At 42.8% G+C, this 23,580-nt stretch overlaps 1 protein-coding gene across 3 annotated transcripts in view; it reads left to right on the top strand.

Annotated features, from left to right (window-relative positions):
* The window catches only part of gldc (glycine dehydrogenase (decarboxylating)), a 173,334-nt gene that overhangs the window by 139,967 nt on the left and 9,787 nt on the right, over positions 1-23,580 (top strand). For all 3 annotated transcript variants that reach the window (XR_011962969.1, XM_072587326.1, XM_072587331.1), the window contains 2 exons: positions 5,194-5,289; positions 12,361-12,533. Coding sequence is in view for 2 of the 3 variants with exons in the window: in XM_072587326.1 (XP_072443427.1) it covers positions 5,194-5,289; positions 12,361-12,533 (269 nt within the window). In the remaining variant the exon portion in view is untranslated. The remainder of the gene's footprint in view (positions 1-5,193; positions 5,290-12,360; positions 12,534-23,580) is intronic.

Below are 23,580 nucleotides of genomic sequence, written 5' to 3' on the forward strand. Positions count from 1 at the left end.
TCAAGACACACCTTGAGCAAAAAATTGAAGGAGTTACGTAAGAAGATCAACTCCCAGCGTCTGGCTTTGCTAGTTTGGCTGCAGCACCAGAAAAAGTTCAGTAACCTCACACCTAGAATAATTAATGAATGCACATTCCAATGGTATCTGCCGTGCACCTGTCCTAACTATTAATGTGTCTCAACTCCATCACTCACTCATCGGAACTCCAAATTTTCATTCAGATAGTCCACCTTATCCTCGCACATACCAATGCCATCAGCCTCACACCATCTCTCTGTGGCTTCTACATACTACATCTGCTATTGCTGAATAGATGTATTATCCAACACTTGCAGCATTCTGACTGACATTCTTCTCTCAGTGTTACTGGACATAGTGGCCCACAACCTCTGCAAGTAGCAGAGAACTGGCTCACATGTATCTCTTGAGCCACCTGGGGAAGACTGTGTTTTGCACTAAGGGACTGGTCGTGAATGAGGCTGTTGCATCAGGGCGATGATATGTTTCTGCCTACTGTCCCTTCTGAGCTCTCATCTCACATGTAGTCCTCCTGCTTTGCACCCAACGTTCCATCTACATTCTTGTTTCAGGAACTCACTGCCTGCCTGGTCCCTGCAGCCTCATTGTCAACAGAACAGCCAATGTTCTGTGAGGAGGCAGCACCCATCACCACCTCCCAGTGACCTTGTGTCTGGATCAGCTTTGGGTGAGCCATCCAGCACGAGTTAGAAATAACAGTGCATTCGCCAAGATCATCAAAGGTCGGGATCAAATGCACACTTTCTGCTGACGAGGACTTCAATGAATAATGAAAAGGCTGACAGAGATGCCCTGCTGCAGAGCCTGTGCCCACCGCCAAGGGATGGAGGGGATTGTCATCAACTTGGCAGAGGGCTTCCTTACATGGAAAGTGGAGCCCAGCCTGTCCAATGCGGGAGTGTTGGCCAACTCCACCAGCAGCCCTTGCAGACCCAAGCGTAAAACAGCATCTGATGATCAATGTCTCAGTATCCACCACTATGCAGGCACTGTAGAACCATGAGGCCTTCAGAACAACCCATGCCCGACCCTGTGCCATGCAGGTTCAGATGGTTGCTGCAAAGGCTGAGGATGGCAGCGCTCAGCGGGATATGCGCTACGTTTCAGTGTGCTGGAAACCTGTCCTACCTCCCCCCACAACTTGTTATGTGGATTTCTGAGGCGTGGCGATGAATTGACCCACTACCACATAGCAGGGGGGCTGTGTTTGTGCTAGCGTTCTATCACTGTTCGTATACTGCTGCACATGCCAAGAAGGTCCTTTCAGAAGCCAGACGCAAAAAGCCCAGAGCTGCCCAGTGAGACCATTCACAGCATTTCCTAGTGAAAACCAGCAACAACCATGGGCGGCACGGTGGCACAGTGGTTAGCACTGCTGCCTCACAGTGCCAGAGACCCGGGTTCAATTCCTGCCTCAGGCAACTGACTGTGTGGAGTTTGCACGTTCTCCCCGTGTCTGCATGACCCCCCTCTGGGTGCTCCGGTTTCCTCCCATAGTCCAAAGATGTGCAGGTTAGGTGAATTGGCCATGCTAAATTGACCATAGTATTAGATCAGGGGTAAATGTAGGGGTATGGGTGGGTTGCGCTTCGGCAGGTCGGTGTGGACTTGTTGGGCCGAAGGGCCTGTTTCCACACTGTAATCTAATCATTGCACAGCAGCTGCAGGGAAGGCAGGGAGCATTTTAAGACTGGTGTGATGGAAATAAATTGAAGGGGAATCATTTAGACTAATATGCACTGATTGGAAGTCCTGTTTGATAAAATTGTTAAATGCTGCTTTGAGTTGGTAGTTTATATTCACAGATTTGCAGAATTTTACAGTGCATCATGTGTCCACTGTTTCTTTTACCTCGTGTTAATCTTCAGCCTTTTCCCTAAATCCCTGCACACCATTTCTATCCAAATAATCATCCAATGCCCTATTGAATGCGTCAACAGAAACTGCTGCCACCCACGTTTTCAGGCAATGCATTCACACTAGTCGCTGTGTGAAAAAGGTTTCTGTTACATCCCCAATTGTTTATGTTTGCCCAATCATTTTAAATCTGTGCCCTCTCTCTTTCTTTTATGAGTTGGAATAGCTTCCCACTATCTACTTTATTCAACCGGCTTATAGTTTTGAAAACCTCAATCAGTTCTCCTCTCAACCACCTAGTCTCCAAGAAGAACAGTCCCAACATCTTCATTCTATCCACACCCTTGAATTATTGATGGTAAGTAATTACATTAGAGTAAGAAATGTGTGGGTATAACATGAGCTTCGAATATGATGTCGTGCAAATTTGCACTGAGGTGTAAATTGGATTGACTGTGCATGCATCCATGAGAAGAAGAAGAATAGAGGAGTAGCCTTTATTGTCACACATACTTAATGAGTATAGTTGAAAAGTTTATACATCACCAATTACAGCACAATTTAGATACAAACATACCTCGGCACAACTTCTTTAGTGACAAGATTTTAGACAATACAGAAATAAGATGTCCAGAATTTCAGTATAGCAGACCACACCGGCACCTAGCTTCTAGTCTGCACCAGGCCCTGGCTCCACACCGCACGCATCATGCCAGGAGGCAAGAAGGTCACCATGCCAGGCTGGGAGGTTGCCATCGCCACACCAGGAGGCCCCTATGGGAGCACGCCACTGCACCGAGCTGGGAGGTCATCAACTGTGGTGAATAAAATTGGTGAGCTGCATATGCAGTTAGTCATGTGAAAGTACAACGTGATTAGTGAAGGTCTAGCTCAAAAATGATAGGGCTGGCTCTGAAATAGGCCTGGTGTTTAGGACAATTAGGGAAGGAATGAAAGGAGGAGGGATGGCAGTATTGATTATAGATAATATTATAGTGTTGGTGCCCTAGAGGGTCAAAGATAGAAACAATTCTGTTGAAAGTATTAAAGGTAATCATTACATTGAGTGTACTTTTAACATTCCCAGCGAATGGGAAAGCTTTAGACGAATTTACAGAGTGGTGCAAGAGTTATAGAACAGTTATAATCCTAATACAGACAGACGGTGAAAATGTAAATGGCAGAGAGGAGGTAGAGTTCCTAAAGAGTGTTCACATAAATTTTTCACATGCGAATGTTTCAAGTCCAACAGGAAAAGACTTATTGCTGAATCTGATTTTGGAGAATAACATAGATCAAGTGAATCCAGTGTGACTGAGGGAAAATCTGAATCATAGATTCCCTACAGTGCGGAAACATGCCCTTTGGCCCAACAAGTCCACACTGACCCTCCAAAGAGTAACCCATCCAGACACATTCCCCTACATTTTACCCTGACTAATGCACCCAACTTACACATCCCTGGGCACTATGGGCAACTTAACATAGCCAATTCACCTGGCCTGCACATCTTTGGACTGTGGGAGGAAACTGGAGCATCTGGAGGAAATTCATGCAGACACTGGGAGAATGTGCAAGCTCCACAGAGACAGGTGCCTGAGGCTGGAATCGAACCCAGGTCCATGGCGCTATGAGGCAGCCATGCTAACCACTGAGCCAGCTTGCTGCCCTACAGATAACCGTGAACATAGCATCATAAGGTGTACGTGGGCTAAGTATGGAAAAGGGCATGGAGTCAGCTAGAATTAAACACAGTAATTATTTGGGAGGCCAACTTCATTGGATGAGAATGGAGCTTGAGTATTAGCTCAGGGACAGTTTGTGCAGATCAAAGGATGCCTGCTGCCTGCTCTCTAGAGCCAGTGTTTGAAGCCCTGGTGACAACATGAGTGCCATTGTGCCAGCGATGTTATAGTAGATGCAGCAGACTTGGACATCTGAGCTAGTGATTGCTGGTGGGCATCCTGCGACCAGTCAAGACAGTAGAAGCATTCTTTCAGGCTGCCATCCTTGGTTTGCTCCTTTCTGATTCCTCTTGCTTCTGTATCTTCACATGATGAGATGGTGAAGGGAGTCTCAAGGTGCATGTAGAATGGGTATCCCATGGCACCCAGTGGCCAGCTTCTGATTCTTTGCACTGTATCAAAGGGTGTAGCTGACTGGTGCAGGTTGAATATGTTGTTGTCTCTGCTGCCAATATCCCTGGTGCTGATTGGCAGGGTCTGGGCAGGACTGCGTGTTAATGAGCAGTGTCTCCCCATCATCATGCGTAGCCTTTGTCGGCTACAGTCTGGTGCACCCCACACCAATGGGGATTCTGCTGGCCTGATCTCACCCCAGCCTCTCCTGTGTCTTTCTGGCCAGTGAAAGATGAAGAAGTTCCCTCTCCTTCCGTGCATCTCTTCTGTCACAGCTCCAAGCCGCAATAACAAAACATGGCTCATGGTGCCTGTTCAGCCTGGAACGATTTGTGTGGTGTCAAAATTGAGGAGCCTGGTGATTGTTAGCAGCAAGATCTGTTAGCTAGGGGCAGCCTGGTTGGTCACACCAGGATAAACCACAAAACATTTGGTTTGCGGTTTGTTATATCAGCACCCATGCACTTTGAAGAAGCTTGATTTTCGTATCCGTTGGCCCGTTGCTAGGATTCAGTTGCTCAGTTGCAGATAATGTTTTGAGACACCAAAGCATTTACAATTCTTCACACCTGGACCAAACAATTGACTGCTCTGAGGCAAAAAAAACCATTCTACTTCAACTGTGACTACTCTCCAACCACCATCAAAGATGCTACTTTAAATTCAATCTATCTCAGAGCCGCATGTAACAGTCTGGTAACATGTCTGCTCAGATGCCATATACTGATGGCCAGCACTGGTGTTAGATCATTGTGTAAGCACGTAATCCTCTATTTCCACTGTTACTGTATCTGAAGGATAATTGAACAAGGGCAAACATATGAAGACACTGTATTGAAAAGCTTTAAGTGTGGAACTCATGCTTCATATTTGTAAGTGTTATCATTGGTTGGTACTTTGCCTTGTATATTTCAAACAGGAAGAATTCTGGTGCTTCGGAAGTAACCAATTAAAATATTTGGATAGAATTTCTATCATCTAGATAAAGATTGAGACCCATGGCGTTTGTATCTCATGACACTTGTTACTGGATAATTCTTTGGGTCATGTTGATTTTGTTTTTGATATTGTGTTGGCTGCTTTAGTGTCACGCTGGAGGAGAACTGTTTTTCAAAGTCCTGTGTGTTATACTAAACATCTGAAAATGTTTTAATAGGTTACGTGGCTCACGAGTTCATCTTGGATGTGCGGCCATTCAAGAAAACAGCTAACATCGAAGCAGTAGATGTTGCCAAGAGGCTTCAAGATTATGGTGAGAATCTTTCTGCCCAGTTGTTTTGTAAACTAATCATTGTCTGTTCCTGCTCCTTATACAGTCGATTCTGATATAACGCAATAGTTCCATTCCTGCATGACCCTGCGTCATAAGAAAATCACGCAATAGCAGCACCGCTTAAACTAATGGGGCTGGAATCGTGTTATAACCGATACAGGGAAGGAATGTTCACATTCTACAAATAACAGTCTAAATTCTTCAATCATGTGATAACCATTTTGCGTTGCAGAAACGTGTATTATAGCAGAACTGACCCTATCATAGGCAGGTCCAGAAAGAGTAATCATGGGCACTGCTGGTGTCTCTCCTGTTCTCGGATCCTCAGTTAAACCCCTGTTTAATGCTTCCTTCCAATCACTTAAGTAAGAAGATGCTCGTAATGTGTAAGAAACATGGAGTGTTGAGATCAGACTGTCTTCTACCCTTTGTTTGAAAATAAGTACATTTTGAATGAAGTACATCTTCTGCTGTGGCAGATGGAAACAAGGCACCAGGATGATACAGAGGCAGCAAATGTGACACATGATCTGTTTTTGATGGAGGAAACAATGTCATTCAGGACACCAGAACTTGGTACTTTCTTCCAATAGGAGATCCTGATATTGGGGAGGCTCCCTCTCTTTCTGCTGGGGTTCCTGATATTGGGAGGGAACAATTGCATTCGCTATACTGGGACACTGTTTGATATGTTGCAACTTGCTGAAGTTCTTCCAATACCAGGGACTCCCTGTTAAATACTTCTGGTTACTAGAATTCAGAAAAGCTAGAAAAGGCAGAAAAGGAATAAGGTGACAGAATTGATTAAGGAAAGCATTACAATACTGGAGAAAGTTGATTTCCCAATGGATTCGAGGACAGAATTGATGTGGTACAGTTTCAGAACAAAATAAGGTGTAATTTTATTGTTCAATGTATCCTGTAGGTCATCAAGAAGTGAAGGATGCAGAGGGCAAATTTCCAAGGAAATTACAGACTGGTGCAAGCATTATAGAAAAATTATAATGTAAGGGATTATCTGCATATTACTGGGATGGAACTACAATTAAGAGCAGAGAGAGCTAAATATTTCTACATTGTGCTTGAGAATTTCTGTCAGCAGTATCTTTTCAGTCCACAAGAAAGGAGACACAACGCAACCAGTTTCTTAGCAATGAGGTGGAACAAGTAGATAAGGTTTCAGTGAGGGAACATTTGGGGGGACAATTATCATTGACTTTTAAGGATTTAGATAATTGTCCTAAATGATCATGAATAATCCAAGGTAAGAATAGTCAACTGGGGGAGAACCAGCATCAAAGATCTGTGAATAGATTTGGATCAAATAAATTGGAGTCAAAGCTTGCAGGAAAAACTGAAGTTGAATAATGGGCTAGAAGAAGAAAAGCTGATCACTATCATAAAATCGTAGAGATGTACAGCATGGAAACAGACCCTTCGGTCCAACCCACCCATGCCAACCAGATATCCCAACTCAATCTAGTCCCACCTGCCAGCACCCAGCCCATATCCCTCCAAACTCTTCCTGTTCATAAACCCATCCAGATGCCTTTTTAAATGTTGCAATTGTACCAGCCTCCACCACTTTCTCTGGCAGCTCATTCCATACATGCACTACCCTCTGTGTAAAATAGTTGCCCCTTAGGTGTCTTTTATATCTTTCCCCTCTCACCCTAAACCTATGCCCTCTAATTCTGGACTCCCCCAACCCAGGGAAAAGACTTTGTCTATTTAACCTATCCATGCCCCTCATGATTTTATAAACCTCAAAGGTCACCCCTCAGCCTCCAAAAATAGCCATAGCCTAGTCAACCTCTTCCTATAGCTCAAATCCTCCAACCCAGGCAACATCCTTGTAAATCTTTTCTGAATCCTTTCAAGTTTCACAACATCTTTCTGATAGGAAGGAGACCAGAATTGCACGCAATATTCCAACAGTGGCCTGACCAATATCCTGTACAGCTGCAGCATGACCTCCCAACTCCTGTACTCAATACTCTGACCAATAAAGGAAAGCATATCAAACGCCTCCTTCACTATCCTATCTACCTGCGACTCCACTTTCAAGGAGCTATGAAGCTGCACTCCAAGGTCTCTTTGTTCAGCAACACTCCCTAGGACCTTACCATTAAGTGTATAAGTCCTGCTAAGATTTGCTTTTCCAAAATACAGCACCTCACATTTATCTAAATTAAACTCCATCTGCCACTTTCAGCCCACTGGCCCAACTGATTAAGATCACGTTGCAAGCTGAGGTAACCTTTTTCGCTGTCCACTACACCTCCAATTTTGGCATCATTTGCAAATTTACTAACTATGCCTCTTAATCTCACATCCAAAGCATTTACATAAATGACGAAAAGTAGTGAACCCAGCACCGATCCTTGTGGCACTCCTCTGGTCACAGGCCTCAGTCTGATAAACAACACTCCACCATCACCCTCTGTCTTCTACCTTTGAGCCAGTTCTGTATCCAAATGGCTAGTTCTTCCTCGATTCCATGAGATCGAACTTTACTAACCAGTCTCCCATGGGGAACCTTGTCGAACATCTCACTGATCACGTCCACTGCTCTGCCCTCATCAATCCTCTTTGTTACTTCTTCAAAAAACTCAATGAAGTTTGTGACACATGATTTCCCACGCACAAAGCCATGTTGACTATCCCTAGTCAGTCCTTGCCTTTCCAAATACATATACATCCTGTCCCTCAGGATTCCCTTCAACAATTTGCCCGCCATCGACATCAGGCTCACTAATTTGTAGTTCCTTGGCTTATCCTCACCACCGTTCTTAAATAGTGGCACCATGTTTGCCAACCTCCAGTCTTGTGGCACCTCACCTGTGACTATCAGTGATACAAATATCTCAGCACAACGCCCAAAAGTCACTTCTCTAGCTTCCCACAGAGTTCCAGGGTACACATGATCAGGTCCTGGGGATTTATCCGCTTTTATGTGTTTCAAGGCATCCAGCATTTCCTCCTCTGTAATATGGACATTTTTCAAGATGTCACCATCTATTTCCCTGCATTCTCTATCTTCCATGTCCTTTTCCAAAGTAAACACTGATGCAAAATACTAATTTAGTATCTTCTCCATCTCCTGCAGCTCCACAAAAAGGCTGCCTTGCTGATCTTTGAGGGGCCCTATTCTCTCCCTATTACCCTTAATGTATTTGTAAAAACCCTTTGGATTTTCCTTAACTCAATTTGCCAAAGCTATCTCATGTCCCCTTTTTTGCCATCCTCATTTCCCTCTTATGTATACTCCTATTGTCTTTATACTGTTCTAAGGATTCATTCAATCTATCTTGTCTATATCTGACCTATTTTTCCTTCTTTTTCTTAACCAACCCTCAATTTCTCTCATCTTTCAGCATTCCCTATACCTACCAGCTTTTCCTTACACTATAACAGGAATTACTGTCTCTGAACTCTAGTTATCTCATTTGTGAAGGCTTCCCATTTTCCAGCCATGTCTTTACCTGCGAACATCTGCCCGCAATCAGCTTTTGAAAGTTCTTGCCTAATACCGTCAAAATTAGCCTTCCTCCAATTTAGAACTTCAACTTTTAGATCTGGTCTATCCTTTTCCATCACTATTTTAAAACTGATAGAATATGGTCGCTGGCCCCAAAGTGCTCCCCCGCCACTGACACCTCAGTCACCAGACCTGCCTTATTTCTGAAGAGTAGGCCAAGTTTTTCACCTTCTCTAGTAGGTACATCCACATATTGAATCAGAAAAGTTTCTTGAACACCCTTCACAAATTCCTCTTCGTTTAAACCCTTAACACTATGGCAGTCCCAGCCTATATTTGGAAAGTTAAAATCCCCTACCATAGGGTGGTTAAGGAGATTTCAGTTATCTGTAAGAATAATAGGGTGGTTATTATTCTTACAGATAACTGAAATCTCCTTACAAATTTGTTTCTCAATTTCCTACTGATTATTAGGCGGTCTATAATACAATCCCAATAAGGTGATCATCCCTTTCCTATTTCTCAGTTCCACCCAAATAACTTCCCTGGATGTATTTCCAGAATATCCTCCCTCAGTACAGCTGTAATGATATCCCTTATCAAAAATGCCGGTCCCCCTCCTCTCTTGCCTCCCTTTCTGTCCTTCCTGTAGCATTTGTATCCTGGAACATTAAGCTACCAGTCCTGTCAATTCCTGAGCCATGTTTCTAATTGCTATGATATCCCAGTCCCATGTCCTTAACCATGCCCTGAGTTCATCTGCCTTCCCTGTTAGGCCTCTTGCCTTGAAATAAATTCATTATAATTTATTAGTCCTACCTTGTCCCTGCCTGCCCTGACTGTTTGACTTGCTGCTTTTCTCAACTGTACCAGTCTCAGATTGCTCTCTTTCCTCACTATCTCTCTGGATCCCCCCACCACCTTGCTAGTTTAAATCCTCCTGAGCCACTCTAGCAAATCTCCCTGCCAGTATATTAGTCCCCTTCCAGTTCAGGTGCAATCCATACTCCTTGTAGAGGTCACTTCTACCACAGAAGAGATTCCAATGATCCAAAAACGTAAATCATTCTCCCATATACCAGCTCCTCAGTCATGCATTCATCTGCTCTATCCTCCTATTCTTGCCCTCACTAGCTCGCAACACCGGGAATAATCCAGATATTACTACTCTCGAGGGCCACCTTTTTAAATTCCTGTCTAACTCTCTATATTCTCCCTTCCGAATCTCAACCTTTTCCCTTCCTGTGTCATTGGAACCAATGTGTATAATGACCTCCTGCTAGGCCCTCTTCCCCCTTGAGAACATTCTGCACCCTCTGAGACATCCTTAATCCTGGCACCACGGTGACAACACACCATTCTGATTTTTCAATGCTGGCCGTAGAAACATCTCTCTGTGCCTTGGACTAGAGTCCCCTATCACATCGATCACTTAGAACCCAACGTATCTGTCATTGCATTAGAGCTAGTCTCAATACCAGAAACTTGGCTGTTCATGCTACGTACCCCCTACATTTTCCAAAACAGCATACTTGTTTGAAATGGGAATAGCCACAGAAGACTCCTGCGCTACCTGTCTACCTCACTTACCTTTCCTCGAGTTAACCCATCTATGTGACTGTATCTGCAACTTTTCTCCCTTCCTATAACTGCCATCCATCACACCCCTTTGCTGTTGTAAATTCTTCATTGCCTCTAACTGTCTCTCCAATTGATCCATTCGATCTGATAGAATTCGCTACCAATGGCATTTATTGCAGATATAATCCTCAGTAACACAAACTCTCCCTGAACTCCCACATCCGACAAGAAGAGCATATCACTCTCCTCAAGGCCATTTTTGCTTCTTCCAATCTACAGACCCAGAAAATAGCACTGTCTTATTCCTCTACAAAATACTGCTCCAGACTAACTTAATATTTATGGCTTATATTTTTAAGTTTAATCAGGAGACATATCTCAATAAAACATATAATCAAGAAAGAACCCACTCTAGTCACTACTGAAGACTTACTGTAAGGCCACACTTAAAAATATTCACTTATCAGTCTCTGTGCTTGACTCTCCCAAACAGGTTCCTACAAGATTAGTTGTGAATTTCAGTTTGTTAATTTTCCCAGACACACTCCGATATCCAGCGTTATATGAATTCAAACAGCAAAGGCAGTAACTGTGCAGCTTCACTGTTGTGTAAATTAGCAGTGTGGGTTTCTTTCTCTCTCTGTCTCCTGCACTGACCATGTGCTGCCTTTGTCTGTTCCACTCCCTTTTAAAAGTGCTGTTGTTTTGACTTTTTTAAAGATATTCCTTTGAAAGGAAAAGGTAGGGCGAACAAATTCAGAGCTGTCTAAAAGAGGTAGAAATTATGGTTTAAAAAAATGAAGTGTGCTTATGACAGATGTGAGCTGGAAATATATTTAAGAGACTGTGTCTAAATGTAGAATGTTCAAGGGGATGGTGAGTAAGCAAGTAAGAGAATCCGAGAGAGACCATGAAAAAGCAATGGCTGCTAACTTAAAAGGGGTTCTCAAAGATTTATATGGGCAAAAGATGTACTTAATTCAAAATATACTTATTTACACACAAAGGATAGAACACTGTCTGATCTCAACAGTCCAGTAAAAGGTTGGGAAAAAGTATAGAAGGATTGATTTGAGGACCAAACATTTACATGTGGAGGCTGATGGAATCGCTGAATTATCAAATCAATATTTTGCATCTATCTCTAACATGGAGATTCTGTTCAAGCCATGTTTAAACATTAGGTTATTCAGTCAATAAAGGGGCTTATTGTAATGACTGGAACAGCTTTTTTTTATGGAAGGGGAATAAAAGGCAATAAAATATTCAAGTGCAGGGAAAGCGCATGAGAAAACCAAGATCGCTTGTTTGGAGTAAAATGGCAACTAAGACTTGATGGATCAAACAGACCAGTTTCTGGTTGTTGCATCCTGTCCGAAAATGGTGGATCTTTATTAATCGAGGTTTTCACAACCATGTGTTCAGTAAAGGGGAAAGAAAGGTCCTGCTGATGTTGGAAATCTGAAATAAAAATGAGGGGAAATTTTGCAGAGTCAGCACGAGCAGGAATTTTGAGTAGTAACTCAAGTTGGTGATGTGAATTCTCAATTTGCAGATAATCTCTGTGGCACACCAGAATCTTGTGACATCCAGTTCACAACTGTTACTGCTGGCATGCACTAATCAGCAGTGTGCATTCGGCAGGTTTTACTGTTTAACTCCATGTAAAGTCCGAGGGAGTGTTTTCAAGCCTGTTGCCTTGCATGAACGAGTGGAGTCACTGATCTGCCCCAATCTTTATGAATGGTGAAAGAGGCTGGAGGACTTGAGTGGCTTATTCCCATTTATACCTTCCTTGGTTGACCAAAAATTTATAATAGGATGATATCAAAACTAAGCTGAGATCTGAACACATTTATTTGTGAATTGTAAAGCTCAGAATTCAGTGTTTTATTGCAGCGTACTGCTTCTTCATGCAGTAGAAATTGTAAACTGCTTTATGGGCTTTCTTTTTAACCATGACATTATAGTAACTTTACGTCTTACAGGATTCCATGCCCCAACTATGTCTTGGCCTGTTTCGGGTACATTGATGATTGAACCAACTGAATCTGAAGATAAAGCTGAACTAGATAGGTTCTGTGATGCTATGATAAACATTCGACAAGAGATAGCAGACATTGAGGAGGGTAGAATGGACATGCGAATAAACCCACTTAAGGTGAGTCAGAAGAAACATATTGTTTATCTTAAGTAACCTGTCTAGTTAAATCTAAAAGTCTGCAGAATTAAATAAAACTGTGTCAGGCAAGCTTTTCCTGAGTTTGACGTTCCAAAAAAATTGCAAATATTGTACTGTTCCTTGGCCAGAGAGATTTTCCTTTGTTAATTATGGGTGTATCACCTAGTTGTACATTGTTCAACAACTTTGGAAGATTTTTTAGTAAAGCTAATAGCATAAAAGTGTAGATTCAAATAATTTAAGATGTCCTTTTACAGAGACCTAAAGGAGGAATAAGGAGTTACGGATAGTAACTTCTGGCTTCTCACATTCAGTTACACGTGGTCATCAGACAGTGCTGTCAGTTTCACAGTTGTACAGATGGCCAACATTGATTGTCACATGACCAAAACTTCAAGACTACTGTAGCTCTCCACAGATGGAGCAGTGGGGGCGAGCAGCAAAACTGAAATATTCAGAAATCGAGAACGCCTCGGGACTTGTGAGTGGGAGTTGATGAAAGGAACATGGAGCTCTGTTTATATTTGATCAATGAATGTGAGCATCACTGGCTTAACCAACATTATTGCCCATCCCTAGGTTCCCTTGAGAAGGTGGTGGTGATTTGTTGTCTTGACCTGCTATAATGCTGCTTGGAAGAGAGTTCCAGATTTTGATCTACACCTGTTATAGAGTAGTGATATAATTCCAACTCAGGACAGTGTCTGGCTTTGAGGGGAACTTGTAGGTGATGGTGTTTCCCACGTATCTACTGCCCTTCTAAGTTGTTGACATGTGAGTTGGAAGGGCCTTTTGGTGAGTTGCTGTTCTGCATTTTGTATCTGGTACACAGTGCTGCCACTGTGCATTGGTGGTGAAGAAAATGAATATTTTAAGGTGGAGGATGTGGTGCTAGTCAAGTGGGTTAGTTTTCCTGGATGCTTGAGGAACTGCACTCATCCAGACAAGTAGGAAGTATCCATCACTCTCCTGACTTGTGCTTTGTAGACAAAAAGGACAAGCTTTAGGCAGACAGTAGGTGTTACTCACTGCAAGATTCCTAACCTCTAATCTGCTCTCTCAGCCACAGTATTTACATAGCCAATCCAGTTCAGTTTAGGGTTAATGGTAACCCTGAGCATGTTGGTAATAAGGATTCAATGATAATAATGCCAATGAATGTCAAGGAACAGTGGTTAGACTGTCTCTAATTGGAGGCGGTTATTGCCTGGTATTTGTGTGGTGTGAATATTACTTGCCACTTATCATCACAAGTGTGGATGTTATCCAGGTCCTACTGCATTTGAACATGGACTGCCTGAGTATCTGTGATGTCCGAAACAGTGCTGAACATTATGCTATCATCTGTGAACATCTCATCTCATGATGGAGGAAAGGTCACTGAGGAGGCGGGTGAAGATGCTTGGACCGAGGACATTACCATGAGGAACACCAGCAGTAATGTCCTGCAGCAGAGGGGACTGACCTCCAACAAACATAATTTTTTTTTTCTCTCATAGCAGTTATGTCTCCAAACAGCATAGAGATTTATCCCAATTCCCGTTGATTCCAATTTTGAGGGCCTGCTGATGCCACAATGAGTGAATCTTTTGTCTTGATGTCAAGGGAGTCACCCTCGCCTCACTTCTGGATTTTAGTTTTTTTTTTGTCCATATTTGGATCAAGGCTGTAACGGGGTCAGGAGGTGAGTAGCCCTGGCGGAACCTGAACTGTGCATCAGTGAGAAGATTGTTGCTGTGCAGTTATTGTTCGATAGCATTGTTGATTAAATCTTCCATCACTTTATTGATGGTTGTGTGTAGATTAATGAGATGGTAATTGCCTGGATTTGATTCGTCCTTTATTTTTGCATGTATAGTACATACGAGGGCAATTTTCTACATTGTCAGGTAGATGCCCATGTTGTAGCTATACTGGATTAACTTGGCTAGGGATGTGGTATGCACTGAAGTACAAGTCTTGGCACTATTGCTGGAATGTTGAGGGGGCCCGCGGTCTCTGCAATATCCAGTACCTCCAACTATTTCTTGATATCACATGGAGTGAATTGACTTGGCTGAAAACCTTTAGAGGAGCTCAGTGAGTCATCCACTTAACAATTCCGATTGAAGATTGTTGCAAATGCTTCGGTCTTGTCACGACTTGATGTGGTAAGACTGCAGAGCTTATACCTGATCAATTTGGTTGTTGAATCACTTAGCCTTGACTATTGCTCACTGTTTCATGTAAAAGACTTGCTATGTAGCTTCACCGGGTTGACATCTCATTTTTCAGGTATGGCTCATTCAGCTCCTGGCATTCCTTCCTGAAATCTTCATTGAACCAGGGTTGATCCCCTGTCTTGGTGGTAGTGGTGGAGTGGAGGACATGCTGGGCCATGAAGTTGCACATTATGCTGGAGTACAGTTCTGCTGCTGTTGATGTTCCACAGTGTTTCACATTGCCCACTCTTCGATTGCTACATTTGTTATGGACCAGGCCAGACCCTCTCAAAATATTTCAAAAAAGTAGGCCAAACCCTAACTTTTCTAGCAGGTGTCGAGTGGATATTCCAGGAGTGATGCAGCTGGCCCAACCACTTAGTTTTAGATTACTAACAGTATGAAAACAGGCCCTTCGGCCCAACAAGTCCACACCGACCTGCCAAAGCACAACCCACTCATAACCCTACATTTACCCCTTACCTAACACTACGGATAATTTAGCATGGCCAGTTTACCTGACCTGCACATCTTTGGACTGTGGGAGGAAACAGACACTGGGAGAATGTGCAAACTCCACATAGTCAGTCGCCTGAGGCAGGAATTGAACCCAGGTCTCTGGCGCTGTGAGGCAGCAGTGCTAACCACTGTGCCACCACGTTGCCCACAAAACAGAATTTATTAGCAAGATTACCAAATGAAACACAAACAAAAGAGAACAGAATATGAAATAACAACCTATCTGAAACCCAACAGATTATCCCAACTTATTGATGCTGTTCCAAATTCCTGCAACAATCCCCATAAACATGCTTTGGCAAAAAAGGATAAAATCAAACACAGGTTCTTACAGGAGAGAGAGATTAGATTACTTACAGTGTGGAAAAAGGCCCTTTGGCCCAACAAGTCCACACCGACCCGCCAAAGCACAGCCCACCCAGATCCATTCCCTTACATTTACCCCTTCAATAACATTACAGGCAATTTAACTTGGCCAATTCACCTAACCTGCACATTTTTGGACTGTGGGAGGAAACTGGAGCACCCGGAGGAAACCCACGCAGACACAGGGAGAACGTGCAAACTCCACACAGAGAGTCGCCTGAGGTGGGAATTGAACCCAGGTCTCTGGTGCTGTGAGGCAGCAGTGCTAACCACTGTGCCACCGTGCTGCCCATAGCAGAGTGCTGTAACATGGAACCTCCTTCCACTGTATTTTCCTTTGGGTTCCTAGCTTAAACTGACCAGCAGCTCTGAACAGCCACACTGCTAACACCCAAACCAAACCAAAACAGAGTTCCTGAAGAAGGGCTTATGCCCTTTGGATGCTGCCTGACCTGCTGCGCTTTTCCAGCAACACATTTTCAGCTCTGATCTCCAGCATCTGTAGTCCTCACTTTTTCCAAAACAGAGTAAAGCTGAGCTGGGAGAATGAACCACTCTCCTTTCATTGTACAAGTTTTTTTTAAACTCAATAGCTTCTTCAAGTAGATAAACCCAGACATATCAGAACCTCTGTCCTTACAATGCCTCTGGAGAAAAAAAAACAAGGACTACATAACCTTGTTAAAGAAGAGCATCGTCGCACATCTATTCGAAGTCTGTCCCATTTAACATGGTGATATTATCTCACAGCGTGCTGGGCAGTATTATCAATGTCAAGATGGGGCTTTGTCTCCAGAAGGACTGTACAGTGGTTATTATTACTGATACATACACGGACAGGTGTATCTGTAACTAACAGATTGGTACGGATGTGGCCAAGTATGTTTTTCCCTCTTGTTCCCTCACCACCTGCTGCAGACTAGGTCTAGCAACTATGTCCTTTAGGACATGACCAGCCTGATTTAACAGTGTTGCTGCTGAGCCATTCTTGTGATAGACACTGAAGATTCTGCAGCTTTGCCACCTTCCGTGCTTCTTCCAAGTGGCTGCTCATCATGGATGAGTAGTCATTCATCAGCTGTAGCAATCACAGGTTTCCTTCCCTATGTTTGATCTGATTTAGTAAGATTTCCCAGGGTTTGGAGTCAATGTTAAGAACTCCAAGAGCAACTTCCTCCTGATTGTACTGCCACTTCTGCTGAGTCTGTCTTGAGGACAGTTTATGGTGTTGTCTGGGTCATTTGGAGTTATGCCTGACTTCCCTCCTGAGCCGATATGAGTTGGTGCAGCTCTCTCTGTAATGCACCATTTGTCTAATTAACCATCAACACATTTACCCAATGTCTTTTATGGTTTATTGTGAGAGCCCTTAGCTGTTTCTAAGCACCACCATGAACAGGTCAGTGCTCACCTACTCTTTAGTTGGAATGAAGTATTTAACAGCCATTAACTTGAATGTTCCTGATTTTAACAGGACAAGTAATGAGATGAGATGTTGAGTGTAGTCTAGTCTGTTCATTGCAGCTGAAGGAGGTTGCACGGATACAAGACTTGCACTAAGTGAATGTAAATAACTCAAGCAGGGCATTTGGAGCCTGATAAGTAATTACAAAGCTATAAAAATAAAAGAAACTGATGCATTGATAAGAGCAGGGAAATTCTAGTGAAGAAGGCACTAGAGGAGACCAGGGAATATCAGAAGTGGTTTAAAGTAGTGGAGAAAATAGTTTTCTTTTTTGCAAAGTCTGCTAGTTAACATGTTAAAATTGTTTTTGATCCTAACAGAGTTTGGATTCTAATTTTCTGCTTTGGGGATTTCTGGTGCTCCCTGTAACCTGTACAGTTGTGTAACAGAGATATTTGCATTTAGCTCAAATGCTGACCAGAACACAGAAGGTGCTTCAGAAGAGAGTTGGTGCATGGAGACTTCTGTTAGTTGGGAAAAGTGTCACTACCCTGACCCAGATTTCAGTCAAGGCTGGGCTGTTGTTGTAATGAGGCAAAATTGAGGATGGAGATTAGAGTCGAGAGTGTGGTGCTGGAAAAGCACAGCAGGTCAGGCAGCATTCGAGGAGCAGGAGAATTGATGTTTTCGGCTAAAAGCCCTTCATCAAGGCTGTTGTTGGAATGATCCAACACAAGCATGTGGATTACAAACACATGGTTCATTAATGAAAGAACAGTCTGAAGGCAATTGCAGAAGGGGAGGGTGGGAGCTAGAGCACTGGCAGTATCCACAGGATCAGCACTGCAAAAGGGGAGATGGACAGAACGAGGTGAGTGAGTCAACAGATGCACTGGCAGGAGGGTTGACTGTGATGAGAACCTTAGTGGACACTTTGAAGGGTATCAGGAGAGATACAAGAGGAGGGATTGGCTTCGCTAAGTGGGAGTCAAGCCAGTAAAAGTGGCAGGAGAGTAGGAGGCTTGAAGCACATTGAAGAGTTAGGGTTGAGATATGGAAACAGCAGCAAACCCAAGAAGGGAAGATATGAAAGGAAATATAACACCAGATGAAGGGGGCTCAGAAGCCTAGTGAGAACAGCAGTAAATAGAGGGAAGAAGACAATGAAATAGAAATGGAAACTGATGGACTTGGGTCAGGAATACAATTTAAAATGTATTCCTATAAGGGCAGGTGGCAAAATTAATTTGAGTAGACTTCTGTAGTACAGAACAATATCGATTATCTGACTGAGGTGAGCAGGAAGTATTTTGTTTGGATAACTATTCAGACAACTCATCTGATCGTAAACAAACGCTCACAGACATGGTAACAACAACAAACTTGATCACTTCTTACAAATACGTACTCTGAGCAAAGTCGTAGCGTGAACGAAGACACCACTGACTTTGCCATGCTATTAAATCCTTCAGTATGTCAGTCATTTTTGTGTTAAAATTATTTTAACACTGTTTAAAGTGACCGACTGAGATCAAACTAGAGAACTGTAAACAAAAGACGCAATAATCGCACCAGTGTCAGTCACACCTCTTTGGTGTAACATTTTTACGGGACCTTCAGACATTGGTCGGATAATCCGAAACTTGGGTAATTGATATTTGGATAACCGGGGTTGTTCTGTATTAATGAATTAATATTTTAATTGTGAATGATGAATAAAGGAAAAGCAGCACGAAATAAACCAGAGTCAACGTCATAAACCCTACCATGGTAAATGGAGCCAGTGTAGAGCAACAACAAACCATTCTCCAAGTTCAGAGACAGGTGGAGTCAGAAGCTGTTTGACTGGTGGAGGACCAGAGAATGCTTTGATAGAGGAATTTCCAATGGAGTGGAGATGTCAGAGACATGGTGAATCAGTTGCAGAGTAAAAAGTTGATGCCAAATATGGAGGTCACCTGATTGGCAAGAGGCAGGGTTTCCACTTCTGTCTTTGTGCCAGGCTAGAGCTGAAGCTAACACAAAGCATAAGCTCAGGCCAGGCACAGACTCAGCAGGCAGCTGTACCCCTCGGACCTTCTGCCACCACAGGAGAGGGTGAAGGACTGAAGTTGATCAAACGCAACCAATAGAACAGCAAATCCGAGACACAGCAGATGAGTCTCACAGTATAGTCCTGTGTTGTCTGCTGCAGACTCACAGTGGAGGGGCGTATTATGGAGTTTACAAGAGAAAGGAGTGCGATGTGCAATGGATTAGTCAGGGAGCTGAACCTTGAAAATGGTGACGGGGACTGAGATGCAGAGATGAAATAAACGGACTGTTTGTAGTGTGTTGAGTTTCATGTCAGCCTGTGATTAGTTCATGTTTATAATATGTTTGCATACCACGAATGCTCATTAATGTAAAACTTGATTTTATTGTCTTCAAGGTGAAGTTAGCAGCACACTGGAATCTCGTGTCATCTGGTTCACATCTGTTTCAAAGTAGTTTGCTGCAGTCAGCTTGGTGCAGTTATAACTTACCCCAGTGGTCTTCCTTGTTAAATTCCACTGCACAGGAGCCCTGCAGGTTTTTTTCTTCTCTTTAGATATTTGTCCATTTCCCTTTTGAAGGCCTTGATTGAGCCAACCTGCACCATGCTCCCAGACAGAGCATTACAGATTCCAACCATTCATGGCATTAAAACAAAATTCTCCTCCTTTCTTCTTTTGCCAATCACTTGAAAATGTACCCGGTCATTCTCCAGGCCTTCCATCAGCAGGAACACTTTCTCTCTCCCTACTCTGCCCAGATTTTTCATCATTTATTGAATTGGAGAATTAACCTTCTCCCACTAGGACAACAGCAGCTTCTCCTGCCTACTGTCAAAGCTCAAATCCCTCATCCCTGGTTCCATTCTTGTCTCTCTCACCAGCACTAATACCTGCAGCACTATTTTTGTGACTCTGGCCAGCACTAATACCAGCAATGGACAAAATAAGACGTAAAACAATGTTTTATCCAACCAAAGTGGTAAAGCTGATGAATTTATTTGATAGGTAGTCATTCGGCAACTGTTTCTACTTTCTTGTTGAAATTATAAAACAGAAAATTTTAACCCTTGATATGTTTCAATCACCCATTGTACTCTATGCTACTTTCTCCCCACCCCCACCCTCCTCTAGCTTATCTCTCCACACTTCAGGCTCACTGCCTTTATTCCTGATGAAGGGCTTTTGCCCGAAATGTCGATTTCGTAGCTACTTGGATGCTGCCTGAACTGCTGTGCTCTTCCAGCACCACTAATCCAGAATCTGGTTTCCAGCATCTGCAGTCATTGTTTTTACCTCCCAGACAAAGTGCCTGTCTAGTGATAGCACAGAGATGTATGGGAACCTGAAGACATTAGCAAGTATTTTGAGAGCAGTAGTACTAATAATACCCTGCTGGTGGCGATCTTTCACTTATAACTGCAATTTTAAAATCACCGTTCCAAAGCTGTCTGTTTGATATTTATTAAAGTTTACAATTTGATGGGTTTAAAGTTCAGAATGCCCTTCAGTTCTCCAGAAGGCAGAGAATGCTAAAAGCCCACAACATCTGGAGCAGCACAGTAGCTCAGTGGTTAGTACTGCTGCCTCAGTGCCATGGACCCAAGTTTGATTCTATCCTCAGATGACTGTTTGTGTGTTCTCCCCATGTCTGCGTGGGTTTCCTCTGGGTGCTTTGGTTTCCTCCCACAGTCCAAAGGTGTGCAGGTTAGGTGGATTGGCCATGCTAAATTTTCCATGATGTGCAGGCTAGATGGATTAGCGAGGGTTAAAGGGAGATGGGTGTGGGTTTGATGCATTTTGGAGACTGTGTGGACTCAATGGGCCAAAGGCCAGCTTCCATAATGTAGGCATTCTATGATCTCCGTCTCCCTGGAGAGAACAGGGAAATTAATATTTGAAATATTGATCCTTTGTCAGAATTGGTGGCTGCAGGAGATATTAGCTGAAAAATTAACTTGTCTGTTCTCTCTGCAGATGCCATCTAACCTTCTGAGTCTTTTCAGCTTGTTTTTGTTTCTGATTTCCAGCAACTGCAATGTTTTGGCATCTAGATTTACTGAGCTGGCTGAATGCAATAGCATTGGATTGTTTTGGATATTAAACACTCCCTGGGTGATGGCTCCAAAACTCTTATCAACTAAGGTTCCTCGATCCCCTCAGGTTTTTAGCCTCAGAATGAAACTATTTTTGAATCAAAAATATCTGTTTAAGCTTTATTCTCATGCAAAGAAGTGCAATTTCACATATCTTAGTTCTCAGGAGAATTAATCTATGCTTTCAGCTCTTAAGGAAGGTAAAATGTATGAAAAAAAAGCAATGCTGGCTAGTGTTTCAATTGGTTTTTCTCTGAACCGGGGAAAGATTGAAGTCACTGTGGGCATGGCGGATGACTAGCATGATTGGGTCGATCTACATGAGGGCAGTCTGGAGAATGAGGACTTCATCTCCTCAATTTAACCTGCCATGGAGAATCAAATTTTCCCACCTAGTTCACTGACCCAGCCCACCAAGTTTCCTGATTTTGCAGACTCCATAAGAGCTCTCTCTTCAAGTGTATACTCATTCCACTTTCAGCTGCTTCATCAACCTTCCCACCATCAGAAGGTCAGCAGTGGGGCTCTTTGCTGATGATTGCACAATGTTCAGCACCATTCACGACTCCTCATGGACGAAAGCAGCCCATGTCCATATACACAATGGCCTAGACAGTATCTAAATAAAAACCAACAGAACTGTGAATGCTGTAAATCCGAAACAAAAAACAGAAGCAGCTGGAAAAGCTCAGCAGGTCACGCAACATCTCTGAAACAAAATCAGAGTTAACGTTTCTGGTCCAGTGACCTTCCCTCAAAACCGATAAAATCTAGGTTCGGGCTGATAAGTGGCAAGTAACATTCGCACCACACAAGTACCATGCAATGACCATCATCCTTTGAAGCCATCAGCATCACCCCCTCCTTCAAAACCACTACCACGAACCTGGCCGTGATCAATAACTATAGATCAAAAATTGAACTGGACTAATCATATGAATATTGTGGATTCAAGGATAAGTCAGAGACTAGGAATATTGCACTAACTAACTCACTTCCTGACTCCTCAAAACCTATTCACAATCCACAAGTTACAAGTCAGGAGAGTGATGGATTACTCCAAATGCCTATACGAATGTAGCTCTATTAATACTCAAGGCACCTTTCAGAACTAAGCAATCTGCTTGATTGGCACCCCATCCACTGCCTACAACATTCACACTCTGACCTATCATCTCTGTGAATGTAGCACATAGACTGCAACAATTCACGAAGACAGCTCACTGTCACTTTTTCAAGGGCATTTGGGATGAACAACAAATGCTGGCCTAGCCAGCGACGTCCGTATCCCAGGAACAAATAACATGTTTTAATAAAGGAGAGCCTGTGGAAATACATTTGGAAGTGGCACTAACAACCAGAAACGTTGTTAATGGCACAATGAATGAAAGGTCTTAATAGTAAGTTATTGACATAGCTAAATCTGAGAAACTATTGACTTCACAGTCAAATCTGTATCAATTCTTAAGGGTAAATGCAAATTGCCAGCATTCAAACTCTTGAGCATTACCAAATATAATTAATCAAAGCCAGCTATTGCTTCAAATTGAAATTGAAGAAAAAGCAGAGAGTTAATGTTTTGGTTCAATGATTTCCATTAAAAGCTGACAGTTGATTCTGTTCAGTTCATTGGTGAGTAAAATTATTTTTAAAAAGGCGATGGCTGGAAAATCTCAACCGGTCTGGCAGCATCGATGGAGAGAAATCAGAGTTGACATTTCAGGTCCACTGACCCTTCTTCAGAACCAAGGAAATTAATCTTGGGTGGAGGTGCTCAACACTGACCCAGTCTGTTTTATACTCTGCTTCGTGCTGTATCCCTTTCCCAAATAGACTGATAATTTGCTATCACCAGATTGTGACTATAGTTCCAGGAAATAAATAGTCAAACAATTTTGCCTTCAGGCAATGTAACTGAGGGCCTTCTTTTAAAAAATGTCTCCATGTAACTGCCGGTCAGCAATGCCTGATAAAACACTTGTTGTGCCAACATGCCATGTGTTGAATGGGAAACTAGGAATACTGTGAAAACAAAAATCCTCGTACAATGCAATAGTGTTCTTGCTGTAATTAGCTAATACTACATGAGATTTATGTTTCAGATAGTTTCAGCATGCAGTCAGTAATTAAATCTATTGATGGAATTATAACGGCTGTATGTGGTTACTTCATTAGGACAAGTGCTCCCTAAGTTCTTGTGTGTTGGTGGGAGCTTTGGAATTCAGTTCAGAATTTTCTCTGTGGTTTCTTAAGTGAGAAATATACTGTACTGTAGTGTCTCAACAATGAGCGTACAATGCTATCAAAGCGCATTATTTGTTAAATTAGAAGCCTCATTATCCTCACCAGATCACTAGTTAAGAACTTTTCCTTATTCAGATCCAGATACTTCATACTGTTGCTTTA

The sequence above is a fragment of the Chiloscyllium punctatum genome, chromosome 2, assembly GCF_047496795.1.
Source record: "Chiloscyllium punctatum isolate Juve2018m chromosome 2, sChiPun1.3, whole genome shotgun sequence".
NCBI classification, from domain to species: Eukaryota; Metazoa; Chordata; class Chondrichthyes; order Orectolobiformes; family Hemiscylliidae; genus Chiloscyllium; species Chiloscyllium punctatum.